General features: G+C 44.0%; 1 protein-coding gene across 6 annotated transcripts in view; it reads left to right on the top strand.

The window, feature by feature from the left end:
* Positions 1 to 16,995, top strand: part of LOC147617157 (uncharacterized) — a 32,745-nt gene extending 15,750 nt beyond the window's left edge. For 3 of the 6 annotated variants that reach the window (XR_015262385.1, XM_086776760.1, XM_086776758.1), the window contains one exon: positions 13,972 to 16,575. Coding sequence is in view for 2 of the 6 variants with exons in the window: in XM_086776758.1 (XP_086632884.1) it covers positions 13,972 to 14,694 (723 nt within the window). In the remaining 4 variants the exon portion in view is untranslated. Of the gene's footprint in view, positions 1 to 13,971 lie in introns of all 6 variants that reach the window. The other 3 variants (XR_015262384.1, XR_015262386.1, XM_086776759.1) reach the window with 3 other exon arrangements.
* Positions 16,996 to 19,214: the final 2,219 nt, after the last annotated feature.

Genomic DNA, 19,214 nt, shown 5'->3' with positions numbered 1-19,214 from the left:
TGCCCTCAGATTGTGGGGCTAGGGCAGCTCTTAATGGGCTCCGAGATGTGCCCAAAAGCTGCACCAAGGTCAAACATTCCCTATGCCTTTCATTATTGGCAAATGGATGTGGATTGGTCATATTGACCCAACACATGGTGATTATGGAGGGTTCTTAGGACTGAACCTAGTCTAAAGAGCCTATTTAGAGAGTCAGGCTCAAACTCATTCGCTAACCAGTTATCCACCTTCATTGTCTGCTGTTTCCTAGCTTCCTCTAGCATACAGTCTAGACCTATGTAGCAGCATCCAGCTGCTTTCCGCCACTGTGCACCACTGTCTTCATCCGGGGGGCAGTCTGGGCTGTCTCTTCTGCTCCCTCTCCCTCTCGTGATACAACTGCATAGAAGACTCTAGTGCTAGGTGAGGGAGACAGTCTCTGTCCAGGTAGTATACATGCGGAATGTAAGTAATGGTCCAGAAGAGAGCATTTGTGACTAGTGGGGCTACCCCAAAATCGGCATGTATTATGTTATGGGGCACTGATAACTTACTTCTGACCATGGGTGACAACATCAGCACTTGAGTCTTGAAGCCCCCCAATACTCCTCCCGCAATCCTAGTCCACAAACGGCTGCTCCATACGTAGCTGCTGGGCACACTAAGGTGTCAAAGAGCCAACACTTAGTGTGGGGTTCCTGAAAATGTGTATGGAAGCATTGTCTCTCCAAACGGGCTAGGGAGGCATGCCCTGGTGCTAATCTGTGGGTGGGAGCAGTAGTCATATTGAACACGGGGCCTGTAAATGTGACTCCAAGGTATACATATCTTGGCACGATCTCCACTCGCACCCCTCTGAATAGGAAGGATAGCCGTGAGGTGGTTGGGCGGTTGGTGTTAAATAACATCAATTTGGCTTTGCCCAAATTTACCGTAAGGTCTCTGTCCTTGTAGAATCTGTCCAAAGCATCTAGGTGTTTTTACAATCCCTCCTCTGAATCTGAGATGAGGACAATGTCATCAGCGTATAGCAATATGGGAACCATTCTTTGGGCCAAAGGTGATCCTCCACCTCCACACCTGTCTACAAAGGATGCAATCTCATCAATACAGAGCCCAAATAGTGTCAGTGAGAGCAGACAGCCGTGCTTAATGTCAGTAGTGCTACATATCTCTTCCGAGAGACTGCCAGCTGCGCGAACTCGGCCCATTACTACCTAATAAAGTGACATCACAACCCAAATTGCATCATGTGGTTGCTAGAGCTCTTGCAAGCGTCTAATGAGCTGGGATCGAAGGACTGAATCAAAAAATCCACAAAGCAGTTGTCATGTGCATGCCCGTGCCATGGCTAATCCTTTGCATGAACAGTCTTAATCTGTGGTTAAGTATTACTTAAGTCAGCATCAGGCATCAGTAGCCTCATCAACATCATTAGCATCAAGTGTTAGCATCAACATCATCATCAGTAGCAGCATCATCATCAGCTTCAGCAGCACACCGTCATCGTCATCACCATCTTAAGCATCAATGGGAAGGCACAGGGAATGCCCTGTCAACTGGCAGCAGAGCCTGTTGTCTTGCAGGCGACTAGGTGCTCATACAGTGGGCAGCAGGTTTGGCAAGACAAGAAGGCAAAAGCACAGCATGTTCAGCATTTTATGTGGATATTTGTCCACACAACAGGCCGACAGCAGTTGTAGCTGGCCAACCTGCATCCCAAGCATATATATAAGCATTCAGTCCATAATTTAGTAATCATCAGTTCAGTCATTCAGTTATAAGTCTAGTCATCCAGTTAAGCATATGTAACGCCAGAGGTCAACCCCTTTGGGGCTGACCAAGGGACCAAGCCATGTACATTCATTAGTAACCTTTTTGTACAATATTAAAATACAAGAAAACCCTGACACCGATCTCTCTCTTCTTCTCTCTCCTCTGTCTTAATCATGTTTAATGTAGCATGCGGAAGCTCAATGGAAGAATTGGTAACTGCAAAGCTTAGAATTCAGCAATTGTTCACGACGAAGATAACGCACAACATAGAGAAAGATGTGCAGCAAGAGAGAGAGAGAGAGAGAGAGAGAGAGAGAGAGAGAGAGAGAGAGAGAGAGAGAGAGAGAGAGAGAGAGAGATTTTATTAACGTCTTCCAAAAGACCGAACTCGGCCTATGAGACAAATCGGAGTACCTGTATGGGGTATCCTCTGTCATCCCAACAAAATGAAAAAGTACTGAACAAAAAAAAGCTGAATCTGGGTGTGCAGGGGATGGAGCTCATCTGGGTGTGCAGGGGATGCAGAGAGAGAGAGAGAGAGAGAAGAGGACATAGTATTGGGTCCCGAATACCCTTTGTAGGTCCCCCACCACAAATGGTGTATTTGTTTTATTAGAATGATGTAAATCTGTAAATAAAGACTGGTTGTTGACCTGCACTCTTCACCTTGGCCGGAGCACTCACGTTGGCTGTCCAGGCCCTTGAAATGCAATAGCCCTTTGTGAATTATGAATGATCTAACTGATTTCTGCTCTGGCTGCCGTCTCGATCAGTGTTTCATACACCAGGTAGAACCAAGGTGTGAATGGGGATTTTTCCACAGGAGCAGCAAAACCACAGAATGGAAGATGCCTGTGTAAAGCCAAGTTTTATCATAGAACATGTGTGACGGCTTATCTGGAATATTTCTATTTGAAGGCGGTTTATAGGACATGAGTTTACAGGATTTTACTCACTTTTATGGTTTATAAGGATACATGTTCACACTTATAAGTGGGTGGACATGGGGGGTTTTGGTCAAAGAATATATATATATATATAAGGTGGACCAAATCTTTTTAACAAGTGTGAACACTTTAAGTGGACGCCTCTTTTATCTCCCAAAAAGAGAGGTTTATGGTATTTTTGGAGGGTCTGCCACTTTTAACGTTGGAAAAGCAAAGATAGGCTGGAAATAGAGGAGGGGGTCGACTTTATGAAGGGGCAAGTGATGTGCAGGAGAAGCAGCAGTCGGACAGTTTTGCTTCTCTCTTTTCTATCTCTATGGGGTATGCGCATCCATAGAGAAGGGGACAGCAGTGCTTTTCTCAGGGTTTGCTGGCCGTACAGGACCTTCAGCTGCAGGCGCTCTTTCTCTTTCTCTCTCTCTCTCTCTGTCTCTCTCTTTGGAGGCCGTACAGGTGCAACAGTCGGGCAGCCTGTTCCCTCTCCTTTTATCTGCGCGCTGGCCGTACGAGCCCTGTTTGCTCCTCTTCACCCAGTCTTCAGCAGGCGGCAGTTTTCCCCCCTTTTTCTCGTCAGTTTGCTGGCCGTACTGAGGGCTGTAGGCTAATCTGTTTGCTGACCGCACAGGGGGCAGCAGGAAGAAGCGTACCGTCTACAGCTCTGCACTCTCCCTTTACACTGGTCGTACAGAAATCTAGCTGCCAACAGGGCCTGTCCGTACAATCGTACAGGGATAGTACATGCCGCACATGTGAAGCGTAACCGACCAGCCTTGAGGGCAGATTTGGACCAGATTTTGAGGGCTGTTTTTGAACTACCTTTGCATAGATCTTGGGAGGATCTTTCTAGATCGTGGACTTATCGAAGTATTGTGGCCGGCCGTACAGTGGTACAGTGGCCAGGCAGGACTTCTTTTCCTTTTTGCTCAGGTTGTACAGTGGTACAGCAGCTGGGCCAATTAGGGACTCTTTTTGGAGAAACAAGATTGTGCTTTGATTCCTGTGCAAGTGTTTGCTGAGGAAGTTTGTGGAAAGATATGGTGTTGTTCACGCTGGCACCTTGGTATTTTGTAAAGCTTCTCAATCAATAAAGAAGTTCCTAAGGGGGGCCGTCCGTTCCGGCTCAGTATTGTGTTTCTTTTAGCATAGTTTATGGTCATTTCCACTGCGTTTTTTTATATCTATGTTGGGCATTTGAAGTGTCTGTCCATTGCTCCGGGTTCCTTTCCGGTTTTATCTGCTAGAGAGTGTCAAGACAAGAAGGCAACGGATTCGAATGACTCCACGAGCGTTGGAGGCATTCAAGGACCTCAAGGTGACTTTAATCAGAAGCGCCTTGTTTAGCACTTGCCTCATGGAATGAGTCATTTCAGGTGATCACCGATGTGAGTAACATCGCAATTGGCGGTGTATTATAACAAAATGGTCATCTGGTAGCTTACATGTCTCGTAAGTTTTTGCCCGCACAGAAGAATTACTCAGTCTATGATCGTGAACTCCTTGCAGTTATACAGGCCTTGAAACATTGGAAACATTTTCTTTATGGCCGTGACTTTGAGGTTCGCACTAACCATTAGGCATTACGCTAGATTCATACAATGCCAAGTGCACAGTGGAGTGACCGACAGCACCGTTGGAGCTAGATATTCCAGCAATTTGGTGGTATGATTGAGTACCTTCCAGGAAAGGCCAATCCAGTGGTTGATGCTTTGAGCAGGAAGGGAGAAGTGACTTTGATTTAGACTACTAGACTCGACCTTGTTGGGACGGGACTAGACGACATGAAGCACACGTACGCGGATTCCGAGGAATTCGGTACACAGTGGGAATAGGCATTGGATGCCATAGGACCATGCCACTTTTTGATACATGATGGTTGGCTTTTCTACAAAGGCCGATTATGTGTCATGAAGTCGTTTAGGGCAGCTCTTCTCCATGACGCCCATGACGCTATTATTGGTGGTCACAAGGGGATGAATTCGACTCTGGAGAAATTGAAACGGCAATATTATTGGCCAAAGATGAGGCGAGATGTGTTTTCATATGTACAACACTGTGATATTTGTCAAAAGGTGAAAGCTCCTCGTGGAAAGAAGATAGGGTTATTACAGCCCTTGCCAATTCTTGAGGGACCTTTCCAAGATATTTCGATGGACTTTGTCACAAATCTGCCTCCCAGTCCGTGTAAGCGTAATACTTAGTGCTTAATTATAGTCGATAGATTTAGAAAATTTGTTATGCTTATTCCATGCAGGGCCAATGTGATCATCGAGGATGTTGCCCAGTTGTTCATTTGGCATTGGTACCCGATTGGTGGGATTCCTAGGACCGTAGTGTCAGACCGAGACGCCAAGGTTACCCCTCATTTTTGGAGGGCATTGTTTGATAACTTTGGTACTAAATTGAACTTTTCCAGTGCATTTCACCCATAGACGGACGGCCAGACAGAGATTTACAACCAGTTGGCCTTTGATGTGCTGAAGTGTTATGTCCACGATCAGCAAGGTAAGTGGGAATCATATTTGCCTTTAGTTCAAGCTGTTTTGAATGATTCTTTTTCTTCAGCTATTGGTAGGACTCCATATGAGGCAGCGTTTGGAAGACCATTCCAGTCACTATTGACCAGGACTTCGTCTTCAGTACCTGAAGTGAACAGATTGACGAATTCTTACCAGGAGATTTTGGAGTCAGTAAAGGACATGTTGGCTAAAGCGGAAGAGGCCTACACTCGATAGGCCAATAAAGACCGAAGGGATATGAAGTTTTCGAAAGGGGATTGGGTTTATCTTCGGATTATAAAGCAAAGGTTGAAGCAGGTGGGCAAGGGAAGCCCAAAGTTGTCTTTCAGGAGCTTCGGACTTTTTCCCATCCAGAGAAAGATTAACAAGGTTTCAATGAAGTTGAAGCTACCTCCAAGTATGCACGATGTGTTTCACGTCAGGTGGTTAAAGCCATATGCAAGACGAGGCGGAACCAGATATTATTGATGAAGCTGAAGTTATGGTTCCAAAAAAGATCCTTTTGCACCGCTTCAAGCATGGCTTAGGCCGAAGACAAAGATAGTTTCTCACAACATGTCAGGACCGAGGGACCCACGAAGCGGTATGGCTTGACAAAAAGTTTTTAACGACGACTATCCGATGTTATTGACAGATTATTTGGAGGCTATGCAGCTTCCGTCAAGTTAAGCAGAAGGGGATGTCAGGTGCATCCTGCACTTGGATGCGACGTAGACATATCTGTACAAGAAGGTGCAGGATGTTGGGTTTTATGCTGTGTATGCAGCCAAAGGAGTGCTAGTGATCATCAGTAGGTTACTGGGGCACTTTTTACTTCAGTTAGTGGAGGTTTTTTTCCCCAGTTTTAGCTTAGTTTCACTTATAATAGTTTATAAGTGATTTGGTCCACATGGCACACTTTATGGCCGGACCATGTGAACACATCTTTTAGGTCACTTCTTTATGTGGCTATTGTACTTCATTTTAGCACTACTGAATACATGAGCAGTCGTGTTCCTCTCTCTGCTTCTCACGTTTCTTGTTGAAGTACCTTCCAAACCCTAACCCTAGCAGCCCAGCTCCTTCATTTGGTATCAGAGCCTCCAGGTTGGCCTGCCTTGCCCGTACTGTTCCATGCCACCAGCTGCCCTCGCCGTCAACTGCTCGTACAGTCCTGCGCAGCCAGCCGACTGTTTCCGTGTAGCAGGCGCCGACTGTTTCCGTACTGCTGTTCTGTACAACCTGCAGTCGACGAGCAACCGCTTCTGCTCCGTACACGGCTCCGTACAGCAGTCTTCCAGCTGCACCAAACGTACAGGCTCTTAGCCTGTTTTGTACTGTACCTGTCAACTGCACACACAGTCGCCTAGCCCCGTACAGTACCTGCAGGCGACCTACACTCGCCGTCAGCTGCTCGCCCAGCTCCGTACAGTACCAGTCAACTGCATATAGTACATGTTTCCGTACAGTACCTGCTGTCGTGTACCTGCTCGCCCAGCTCCGTAGAGTACATGTCGACTGCATACAGTACCTGTTTCCGTACAGCACCTGCTGCGCGTACCTGCTCCGTACAGTCGTCGTACAGCCGACATGCTTCTGTACAGTCTACAGCCGCCTGTACCTGCAAAATCACATTTGTGGTAAGCTTTACAAGTTTTGAAATTTGGGCATTTTAAGAAATCTCCACAGGTTTTTTGCAAGGTTTTGGGTGCAGTAACTTTGGGCATTTTTGGGCAATTTGGCACTGTGTAAGCCATTTTTGCTGCTCTACTCAGTCAGTGGTGCATTGTGTTGCGCATTCAGAGGATTGAGAGTGCAGGCATATTTGGGTTAGCTGTATTCAGTGGAATACAGTTGCTTTCAGGGTTGTTGCTTTTGGGTTTTTTTGATACACAGGTACAACATTGTGCATTGGCATAATGGCAAATCAACAGCAGAGTGATGTATTCACGTATTTGTCTAAGGAAGACAAGTTGGACGGCATGAACTACTCCTTGTGGAGTTTTATGCTGAGAAATGTGCGCGTGGCAAAAGGTCTTTGGGATTTTGTTAGTGGTGATGAACCACGTCCAGGTCCATTGGCTCCAGAGACTCCTCCCCAAGGGGGTGCTCGTGGACGAGGACAACAGGTACAGGCACTAGGTCAGCCATTGCCTGTTGAAAGAACAAATGCTCAGAAGACATGGGATGCCAGAGATGCACAAGCCTTGTCGCTTATTGCATTGTCAGTACAGAGGTCTATTATACCTCATATTCGTTCAGCTGGCTCTTCACGAAATGCATGGGTGCAGATGTATGCTACTCGTAATGAGGCTCGGATCTCGTTTTTGAAAAGAGAGCTGGAAAATCAGAAAATGCATGAAGGAGATGATATGTCTAGCCACTTGAACAAGCTGCAGGATTTGAGAGAGCAACTCATCAATGTGGATGAGATTATTCCTGAGACTCAGCTTGTGTCCACCATCTTGAACTCTTTGCCAAGATCTTACTTGGCTTTTCATACCTCTTTGAACCTCAGCATGAGGAATGCTGTTGAACCCCTTAAGTACCAGGAACTTGTTGCTCTCTTGCTACAAGAAGAGCAAATCAGAAAGAACATGAATATGAACACAAGTGCTGAACAAGCATTTATGGCAAATCTCAGCCAAAGAGTTCAAATCAGAATTCAGGTGATGGTGGTTCATCTCAGGATACCAAGAAAGGTGATGGACAGCCCAAGAAGAAGGGCAAATGCCATTACTGTGAGAAGCCAGGTCACTACATCATTGAGTGTAGGAAGAGGATTGCCAAAGAGAAGGCAAAGGAATTTGGGATGTCTGTAAATGATGCCTCTAAAGCTCCTCCGGAGACTGCTTCTTTTGTTGAGGACAGGGATTACTGTTTCTACACATGCAGCTATGATGCCTCTTGGTCTTCACAGGCACTTAGTGTGACAGAGCATGCATGTACTTGGTATTTTGATAGTGGTGCTTCAAAGCATATTACATCTCGTAGGGATTTGTTTTGTCATGTAGGCCCTGCCCCTGTTGGCAAAACTGTTCAGTGTGCCAATAATGCTTCATATCCAATTCGTAGCATTGGGGAGATTCAGTTCACAGCCATTGATGGCTCTATTCTTCGCCTTACAGATGCCTTATATGTACCAGGGATAAAGAAGAATTTGTTGTCCATTTCTTCTTTAGCACAGTGTGGTATGCAAGTCCACTTTGATGATGACAAAGCTAATGCCTTGACCTTGATGCTTACTAGTACATTATGTCATGGACTCTATCAGTTGGATGCATTTCAACCAGTGGATCAGTCTGCTTATAATGCATTCACTCTTACTCCAGCTATGGTTGATGCGGAGTTATGGCATGCTCGCATGGGGCATGTAAATTTTGGTAGTCTTATGCTTATGCAGCGACATAACATGTTGACAGACCTACCTCTTATGGAGAAGCCTCCAGATCGCATATGTGAAGGATGTATTTTGGGAAAAATGCATCGGTTTTCCTTTCCACGTAATCAGGCTCTACGAGCAACTACAAAGTTGCAGCTTATACACAGTGAACTTTGTGGTCCCATGCAGACGAAGTCTTTAGGAGGTTGCTTCTATTTTGCTACATTTATTGATGACTTCTCTCGTATATGCTGGGTCTATCTGTTGACACAGAAATCACAGGTATATGATGCATTTTTGGCCTTTGTAGCACTTGCTGAAACAGAGTCAGGATGCAAGGTTAAGACTCTCCGTTCTGACCGAGGGGGGGAATATGTGTCACATGTTGAATTCCTTTCTTGAGAGTAGCAGGCTCCACAAGTCAGACACATACCTCGATGGTATTTGAGGACATTACAGGACAGCCATCTAGAGGGTCCTCTTGCTGGTCGTACTCGTAGGGAGACACGGACCAATGAGCATGCACACATCATGGATTTGAATATGGTTATGGCAGCCAGTTTACAGGATGATGATGAGCCTGATTCATTTTGGATGCACGAGACAATGTGCATTGGAATAAAGCCATGCAGGATGAAAGCTTGATTCTATTAAAAGGAATCAAACATGGGATTTGGTTGATCTGCCCAAAGGCAAGAAAGCCATTGGTACTAAGTGGGTCTATAAGTTGAAAAGACATGCAGATGGATCCATTGACAGGTACAAAGCCCGTCTAGTTGCAAAGGGCTATGCACAGAAGAAGGGCATTGATTATGAGGAGACATTTGCTCCTACATCCCGTATGTCGACACTTAGGTGTATCATTGCATTGGCTGCACATCGTGGTTGGGTTGTTCACCAGTTGGACATCAAGACTGCTTTCCTACATGGGGACCTCGAGGAGGAAGTTTATGTATATCAGCCCATAGGTTTTGCAGAACATGGTCATGAAGGGAAAGTATGCAGGCTGAAAAAGGCCTTGCATGGTTTGAAACAAGCTCCACGAGCTTGGTATGCAAAAATAGATGCTTTCCTACTCACTCAAGGCTTTGTGAACAGTCCATCAGAAGCCACTTTGTATGTAAAGAAAGAAGAGAAAGATCTGCTGGTCATCAGTCTTTATGTAGATGATCTTTGCTCATGGGATCAAATGATGACAAAATTGCAGCTTTTAAAGAGAGACTGCAAAACAGACATTTGACATGTCTGATTTGGGGCTTGTACACTACTATTTGGGCATACAGTTTGTGCAGGATAACAGAGGCATTGGGTTGTTGCAATCTCGGTATGTTGCTAAACTTCTGGAGAAGTTTAAATTTCAGGATTACAAGCCTATTAGCACTCTTATGGAGCCTGGGATGAAACTGTCACTACAAGATGACAGTATTTCTTTTGATGCCACTACATATGCTCAGGCTGTTGGGTGCCTTATTTACTTGTGTACTACACGGCCAGATATTCAGTATGCCGTATCTCAGTTGAGCAGATTCATGCACAGCCCGCGATTGTCACATTGGCAAGCTGTGAAGCGTGTATTTCGGTATTTGCAGGGTACCTTGTCTCTTGGATTGCTTTATCCTGAGGGGGGTGACATGCAGTTATATGCTTACAGCGATTCAGATTGGGCTGGTGATTTTGATACCAGACATTTCACTAGTGGAAATTGTTTCTTTCTTGGCTCTTCATGTATTTCTTGGCTAAGCAAGAAACAGACCACAGTGGCCACTTCGTCTTGTGAGGCAGAGTACAGAGCAGCTTACACTACTACCGTTGAGTGTGTCTGGCTGCGTCGTCTCATGATTGATATGGATATTTCAGTGGAGGAGCCTACACCTATCTATACTGATAGTCAGAGTGCCATTGCCGTGGCCAGGAATCCTGTGTTTCATGCTCGCACGAAACACATTGAGATTCACTATCATTTTGTTCGGGAGAGACTCTAGGCAGGTGATATCAGTCTGATCTACTGTCCTACAGATCAGAATGTGGCAGACATCTTCACCAAGGCATTACCACGTCCGAAATTCAAAGCATTCCGCACTGCTTTGAATTTGTTTCCTTTTGGTGGATGATGTACAGTGATCACATATCACTCCAGGGGGGTTTGTTGGGTTTTATGTTGTGTATGCACCCAGAGGAGTGCTAGTGATCATCAGTAGGTTACTGGGGCACTTTTTACTTCAGTTAGTGGAGGTTTTTTCCCCCAGTTTTAGCTTAGTTTCACTTATAATAGTTTATAAGTGATTTGGTCCACCCGGCACACTTTATGGCCGGACCATGTGAACACATCTTTTAGGTCACTTCTTTATGTGGCTATTGTACTTCATTTTAGCACTACTGAATACATGAGCAGTCGTGTTCCTCTCTCTGCTTCTCACGTTTCTTGCTGAAGTACCTTCCAAACCCTAACCCTAACAGCCCAGCTCCTTCACAGGACCTGGGATAGAAAACTGGTCCCATGTGAGCCCAGTCCGGGACGAGTCAGCCAAGGTTCCATTCCAGTCGTCCGAGGTCAGGTGTGCATTGTCCTGCACATGAAACAGTGCCAGTCCGTGTTGTGAGTCTCCCTCTGGAATGATGTCAGTGGTTCTATGTATCTGGTATGATACAGAAGGGGTGAAGGATTGAAGGTCAATGGCAGAGATCTATTATCTCAGCCAAGAAGGTTCAGGTTCAGTCTTTTATTTTAGTTTTGCATCATTCTAATAAAAGCAAATACACCATTCGTGATGGGGGCCCTATAGAGGGTATTCGGGACCCAATACTGTGTCCTCTTCTCCCTCTCTCTCTCTCTATTTTTTTTTTTGCACATCTAAATTCAGTTTCCTGCGTTAATTTCGTCACGACAAGTGTGCTGTTTTTTCTGAGTATTGAAGTTACCGATCTCCCGCGAAGCTTCCGCATGTTACAATCCATGTGGAAACTGTATGCTTAACAAAGACCCACAAAACAACGGATCTTCTGAGCATTCTTGGGAACTTCCCATTTGAGAATTGCCTGTACCTCTTCAAGATCAAGGCTAATCCTGTCTGTGTTGATGACATATCCCAGATAATCGATTTCCACTACTCCAAACTTGCTCTTCTTTGAATTGATAAATGTCCCACAATAGTTGCAAGACCTTTTTAACATTCCGCTCATGTTGCTCAATAGTGGCAAAAAAGATGTGTATATCATCTAAAAAGATGAACACAAACTTTCTTATGAGCTCCACAAAGACCCTAGACATCATCTCGTTGAACGTGGTGGGTGCATTGGTGAGTCCGAATGGCATCACCACAAACTCATAGTGTCGTCGTTCAGTCCTAAAGGCTGTTTTTGGAATGTTATCCGTAAAGATCCGAACCTAATGATAGCCACTTTTGAGATCTATCTTTGAAAAAAACATAGCACCATTGAGTCGCTCAAGGATATACTCAATGCTGGGCATTGGAAACTTGTTTTTAACTGTGAGTTTATTGAGTACCCTATAGTCCATGCATAATCGTGCGGACTCGTCTTTCTTTTGCACAAACAAAATAGGTGCAAGGATGAGGGCCAGATAAAGCTAGCTCGGCGTAATTGGAAAAGTTGCTGCTCCGGTTTGCTCTCCAATGTCTTAGAAAGGCGATAGGGAAACTTACTGGGTGGTTTTGTCTCAGGGACCAACTCAATGCGATGATTCTTAGGATGACTGAGTGGGAGATCATCCTTCAACATAATATCTTGATACTAAGTGAGGCGACCACCTATTCTTTGCTTCACGAGAGTTGTTGGTTTAACAACAGTGTTTGCTAGGGACATATATCAAAGCACATTCGGCTCCTTTTCTGATGGCTCTTTGGGCTTGGACATGGGAGATGAGTGGGATGTCGGGAATGCTTATATCCCTGTAAATCAAGATATAGGCTCAGGAACACCATCAACAATCGTGAAAGTGTCCTGCCTCCAATCAGGAATGGGTGCATACTCCCTAAACCATTGAATGCCGAGATGTCACGTGCACGTCCGTGCCACGGCTAAACCTTAGCATGAACATCATTAATCCCTGATTTAATTATCAGTTAAAGTCAGCATTAAGTTAGCAGTAGCAGTAGAGCATGATCACCAATATCATTTACAACACTAGAGGAAGTAAGCTACCAGTCGGCAGCCATACAGGCCCGTGGGCAGCAGTTGGCAGCCAGCCCTGGGACCCTACAGCAGGCGGCAACATTTGGTTGAAGCTCTCGAATCAGTTCCAAAGGTCTAGCAACAAGCATGATCAGTTCCAGCAGGTGACCCACCGCTGTGTCAAGGGTGAGGGAAAGCGGGCATGGGGACATTAGTGAACAGATGCTCGGTTCTTTAGTAAGACTTGGAAGTGGAGATCAGGAACGAAGGTGTTCAGACAAAAAGATCAGTCAAAGTCAGTTAAGTAGAAGTTAAGTTAATAGCAGTTTAAAGTCAGTAGCAGTTCAAGGAGGAAGGATGACTGAGTGTCCACCCCGTCATCAAGTTTAGGAGAAGGGAATGTCATGTGCACACCCATGCTATGGCTAAACCTTAGCATGAACATTATTATTCCTGATTTTAAAGTCAGCATTAAGTCAGCAGTAGCATTACAACATCATCACCAATATCATTTATAGTACTAGAGGAGGTAGGTTACCAGTCGGTAGCCATACAGGCCCTTGGGCAGCAGTCGGCAGCTAGCCCTGGGACCCTAGCAGTAGGTGACAACATTTGGTTGAAGGCCAGCATCGTTTTGGGCAACATCAAGTTAAAGCGTAGCATTTACAAAAAGGTAGTACAAAGTATCCATGATGAATATTGAACCATGTAAATGAAAATTGGGAAACTAGCTACATAAGCAAAAGTATCCATGTGATGCTACATGGTGACAATGTGCGGTCATACAGTGATACCATCCTCCTCCAGAATAGAATGCAAAGCAGCCATAACTCTCCCGTCTCTGATGGGAGCCCACCATGTCATCGAAGGAGATCTTGGATCTGCTCCGGGTGGACGGGTGAGGCCTCTGAGATCTGGGGCGTCTGGCTGTCAGAAATGACCGCGCATGCTCAGTAGTGACACCCCGTGTATGTGGTGCCAGAGGATCACATGTCCGTGTAGGCTGGTCCTGCTGCTCCCGTTGGGCCACGATAGTCAATGGCTGTGACTGAAAGTATGTAATGGAGGTCTGGGAGGCGCCTCACTGATGGAGTGCTGCCTAAGCATGAGCTCTCTGTGACCGAGAAGCTTCAGTAAATACATGCGTGAACGAGAGAGAGAGAGAGAGAGAGAGAGAGAGAGAGAGAGAGTTGCTTTTGCATGTGCACGCCTGTAGTTTAGACGAAATGAAGTCCTAATGTTGATGCTTTTTGCTTGACAGGCTATCAGAAACCGGGTGGAAGATCCATTGATATCAAGGGCTAAAGGTAGTCAGGCTTTTGTCACTAGAGCCCATCCTGAGGAGACTGAGGAAGAATTAAATGACTCCAACACTGGAAAACTGAATAACAAGGTAAGAAACTCCCCAGCAACAGGAAAACAGTCATCTGAAGACGATGAATGGCAGAAAGGCCGGTCAAAGCTAGAGCGCTGGACGAGTCGCAAGGATTTGAAATTGGATGTCTTTGAAAGGCTTCCATTTCATGACAAGGCTAAAAAGGATCAAAAGCATAGGCAAAGTTCAGTGTCTCAAGAAAAACAACGGCATGATTCCTTTAAATCCCATGATGATTCGGATCAGGAGAACCAACAGCTGGCTGGAATAGATAGAAAGGCTGCAAAGGCTTCTGTGTTTGAAGAACAGGTCAATGGGAAGGTTCCCGAGACAGATGAGAAGGGAGATCCTGCTGTACAAAACAAGGAATTACATGCTGACACAGAAGACAAAAGCTATGTAGAGTTTCCGGAATATCATCAGCACGATCCTGCATTGCCAGGAACAGATATGGCTGCTAAGCTGGAGAAGAGGAAAGAGCGCTTCAAGGTCTCAGTTGAAGACAGAGAGTTGTTAAAAAAGCTGGATTACGAAGATCACCAATTAATGGACAAGGATGAGTCTAGGCAAGAGAGGCCACCACGCAAGAGAAGGTGGGCTAGTGGCTAATTTGAGCCTTTTGGAGCCTTGATGCGGTGAGACCGCTTATCTGATTGTTTTTTCCCTTGAATTGAAACCATGTTAAAGCAAAAGTAATCAGGTAAAACATATCCTTCATGGTGCATCTGTTGACGGCGGTGATGAACTTGGAACCTACACCTAAAATGGGAGCTTGACTGACGCCACCAAATCTTGCCTCTTTGGAATACAGAGAACAGTTACTTGAAGGTCCAGCTATTCTTTGGACTTTGCTGAGTGCACCTTGAAAAACTTCTCATGATTTGCAGGGCGAAAAGCCTCACAGTGTATTGTCCTGCTATCTGTAAATTATAAGAAGGGAAAAGGACATTGTAGGAAAACGCAGTAACGTGTTTTCTTCTGGGCATTTGTGGATCAGTCCTTGCCCAGGGATCTGGTACTTACAAGCAGGCAGAAAGCCAAATCGGAGGTGCATGATTGAATAGAGAATTGGAGAATACAGTCTTGGCAAGCTGTAATCACGTGGTGTGGTTTCACTGAAGGAAGGGTGTGTACTCTACCTTCATGAGCTGGAACTAATGATGTTCTGCATTAGAGTCTGCTTTATTGAGAGCTGATGTTGTGTCCTTTGCCTTCTGAACCCGGCCTGCTCATTCTCATAGGCCTGTTGTCTCTGGGCATTGGTTAACCCATCCTTGGAGTGCACCTAAGCTATCCTGTGGAAAGACTAATCTCACAGTTCACTCAATGACCCCATCCCTGCTAAATGAGGGCTCAGTGTGTTCTGTTAACTCTACTCCTCCCTATGTCTACCTTTGTACATGTGCTCAGATGGTTTTGGCACGTACATCTGAGGACTGTGTCTGTCCTGTGGTGTTTTATACCTTACTAACGGGTAAGATTTGAGAGAACCCCCTGCCTTGCTTTATAGCTCTCTGTCGGGTAAGCTGAAAGAAGGCCCATAGCAAGATTTCAAAGAGAACGGTGTCACCCATAACAGACACCCAACACACACACACACACACACACACACACACACATACCAAACCACCAAAACACACACAACAACAACAAAAATGCATTTGAGGATTGCCCCCTTCCCCAAAACAGTGGGTGTGAGTGTTCCACTTCCATGAGCAAAAATGGCACATCGACCGCTCCGCTCGCAAGGTCATAGACGATCCCTCGTGGTGTTTGTGGCTTTGAGAGAACTGGCCCTGGCCCAGCTTCAGTGTGACCCGTGCAAGCGGCATTGAAGAGACCCCAGGACTCCATTGAAGCACCTAGGTTTCCCTTTCTCGAATACTCGACGTGGGTGGGATGGCGGATCCGGCCGGACAAAATTGATGGCTGGCTGCCCAATATTGGCAAGCCCATGGCTTTGGCCCCCTCTTCTTCTCTTCTGAAGACTTTGTGATAGTTTTTGTCCGAGGAAGATCACACTCTTCCTATACAAGAGTCAAGCTGTGGGCCTCTCGTGGTGCTCCCCATGAGTCTTGATGACATTGTCTTGGCGACTGCCTGAATGCACAGGTCTGGTGGTGGTTTCTGTGCCTGTTCACTTTGCACTGGAGGAGCTTTTGGGTTGTCATTTTCAGGACCATGTCAGGCTTCAAGTCATTATACCCCTTAGATTCTTTTCCAAGTAAAATAAACTGAAGGTTGCTGGCTAAATATGCTCTCTCCTTCAGTTGCTAAATATGGAAAGGAATTTGGCTTGAAACCTTTAAGCATGTAAAAGCTACATTTCTCAAACTTAACACAATGCTTAAGATAATGAAAGGTCATGAACATGAGCTCATACTTTGGTTTCCATGTTTTGATCGTGGATTGTGCCCTATCAAACTATATTGGTTAGATGATTCGATAATGATATGCCCACTGATTTTGTAATAAAAATTTATTGGTCTTGGAAAATTGTACCCAAATCCATGAGTGGGTATAATAGTATTTATAGTAACAGAATGGGCTTTATTGTTTGGCCAAGTCAAGGTTGCTAGATGGATACATGTCATTTTTTTAATATATAGGAGAGCTTCTAGTTTGGCTAAGTCAAAGGTTGATTGCTAACTTGGAAGGATATATATATATACATATATATATATATATATATATATCATGCAAGAATACATGTTACTTTTTAACGTAAGTTAATTGTAAGCAAGTGAAATCCATGTTGTGGAATCAATTTAGATAGATAAGGAACACTCAATGCAGGGCTATCAAATTCGTTTGAAAATTGGCATAGTCCTATGACGAAGTCAACTAATTGTTAAAGAGAGCCAATAAGATAGTGGAAGTATAAAAGTGGATCCTCTTGGATTATCAAAACCTTGTCTATTAGTATTTGTTATGATCATGTTAATTTTGGTGAAGTTTTCTCTTTGAATTTCTTGTCATTTCTAAGGTATTCTTGTTTGGCTTGCCTTTATACAAGGCATGCCTTTTAAAAGAGGCTTTCTAGATTGAAAAATCAGTAAGTGCACTAGAGAGAACTTATGTTATAGGTATAGCTCTTTATTCTTTAGTCCACATTTCATCTTCATTGTTGCGTATATGTGTGGAGAGAGAGAGAGAGAGAGAGAGAGAGAGAGCACTTTAGCTTTTTGTTGGCAACTATGTTAAAGTATTAGTGAGACATCACTATCAAGTGACCACATGTTGGTTGCCATGGATTGTTGTTTGAGAGTAATGAGCCATAGAGTGGGCACTTAAAACATGCTTCATTGTTTTGATTTCTTACTTACACAAAATGAAATTTGGAGGCCTATGGCTAATGATTTCCTTTGCTATGTGGAGGTCTTAACCAATTTAAGCATGACTCTTCCCACTTTGAACTTTTTACAATCACTCGACCATAAGGGTGTGTTATCATCGGACATAAGTGTGTTACAATCACTCGACCATAAGTGTGTGCTCTGATCTACCATCTATTCTACATACTATCGAGAGACATCTATTCTAGCAATGTGGCAAGTTGGAGGATGAGAGCGCTCAAATTGAGTTTTTGACGATTCGATTCATTTCATTTCATTTCGTTTGTTTCGTTTGCTTGGTTGACATGGATTGTTTCATTCGTTTTGTTGGCATGGATCGTTGCATGCTAACTGCATGGCACATTTGGGTGAGGAGATATGTGCCATGCTGCCACCACTTCTTCTTCTTTGATTACTATTATCTACGTATCACCACGCAACTCACTAGAATCTCTATCAACTCACTAGAATCTCTATCAGCATGTGCTGTTATTGTTTTAGACCCTTTGTATTCCGACTTCCATTCTTGCGTTTCTTAATTTTAGACCCTTTGTATTCCGACTTCCATTCTTGCGTTTCTTAATCTTTTATGTAGAAATCTACGCTTCTTTCATTGTGTACTACACCATGGCTGCTAGATTGATGTACCGGAGCTGTAAAGAGAAGTCTCAGATGGGCGGTTTTCTCAAACAAGAAGATAATCACTATAGAAGCGGTAGGATTAACAGTCATAATAATTCCAGAGCTTCCTCTCACAGCTTCAAGATCAACCCTTCTGGCCACGAGACAGCTTATCCTTATGGCCATTACCAGCGCCTAGTGAATTATGAAGGCCCGCTTGATGATGTCAAGGACAAGATTGAAGCTGCAAAAGATAACAAGATTGAAGCTGCAAAAGATAACAAGATTAGTATAGAAGAGGATGATTATAGTAGTGCGAGTGATAGCGATGGTGAACATGAAGGCAGTCGAAGAAGGGTATCCATCAAATGGATTTGCCTTAAATTATGTATGGGTTTAGCAGTTTATTGTATTAATTCAGGTGGTGATGTTTTCTTAAATTGAGCTTCTATGCTGATTTGTTCTTTTTTTTTTTATAATCTCTTGGGACAGCACAAGGTTAAGAAATTGGGCGTGCTGTGACAGAGCACAAAATAGAAGGTTTTTATGTACATAAATTTTGCACAAAAGTGTATTAAGAATTAAACCGAGATGGAATGTCTCAGGAAATCATAATTGTGTACAATTATTATGCAAGCGTTCACGTTTTTTATGTAAAGAAAATGTTGTTTCACTTTTCCTTTCTTTCTGAGACATTTCTTTCTGTTCATGGATCAAATATGGGCTTATTAAGTTTCTAGGGATTAAATCCGAGTTATAGACTTTATTTATTTGATTGGAAGGTTGTGTAGCATCATGGTAAGTGACATTTGAGTTTTACCGTTCACGTGTATTCTCTACGTTTGATGGAAAATGTTTCAAATTACAACCATATCTATTTATCTTCTATTATATTATTATTATATATTATTGACTCAAAATACATAAAAAGCTCATTGGAAGTGCAAAATTAGCATCTAAAGTCTATGTAAAAATTCCAAAGAGAGTAAAACTTTCACTAAAATGCTTCCTAATGCTTAACATAATGCAAATGTGATGAATCCCAAGACTAGATTACCCTATGTGGATACTAAATAAACCATTTAAATCAATCTAAACATAAGAAATCCTAATTCTAGATTACCCTATGTGGATACTAAATAACTAATGGGTTGCTATGGGTGAGATCCTTCG

Source organism: Cibotium barometz, chromosome 37 (genome assembly GCF_041138505.1).
Source record: "Cibotium barometz isolate CiBa-2024 chromosome 37, ASM4113850v1, whole genome shotgun sequence".
Lineage (NCBI taxonomy): Eukaryota > Viridiplantae > Streptophyta > Polypodiopsida > Cyatheales > Cibotiaceae > Cibotium > Cibotium barometz.
Note: the sequence above shows the minus strand (reverse complement) of the source record. Positions and strands in the feature narration are given on the sequence as shown.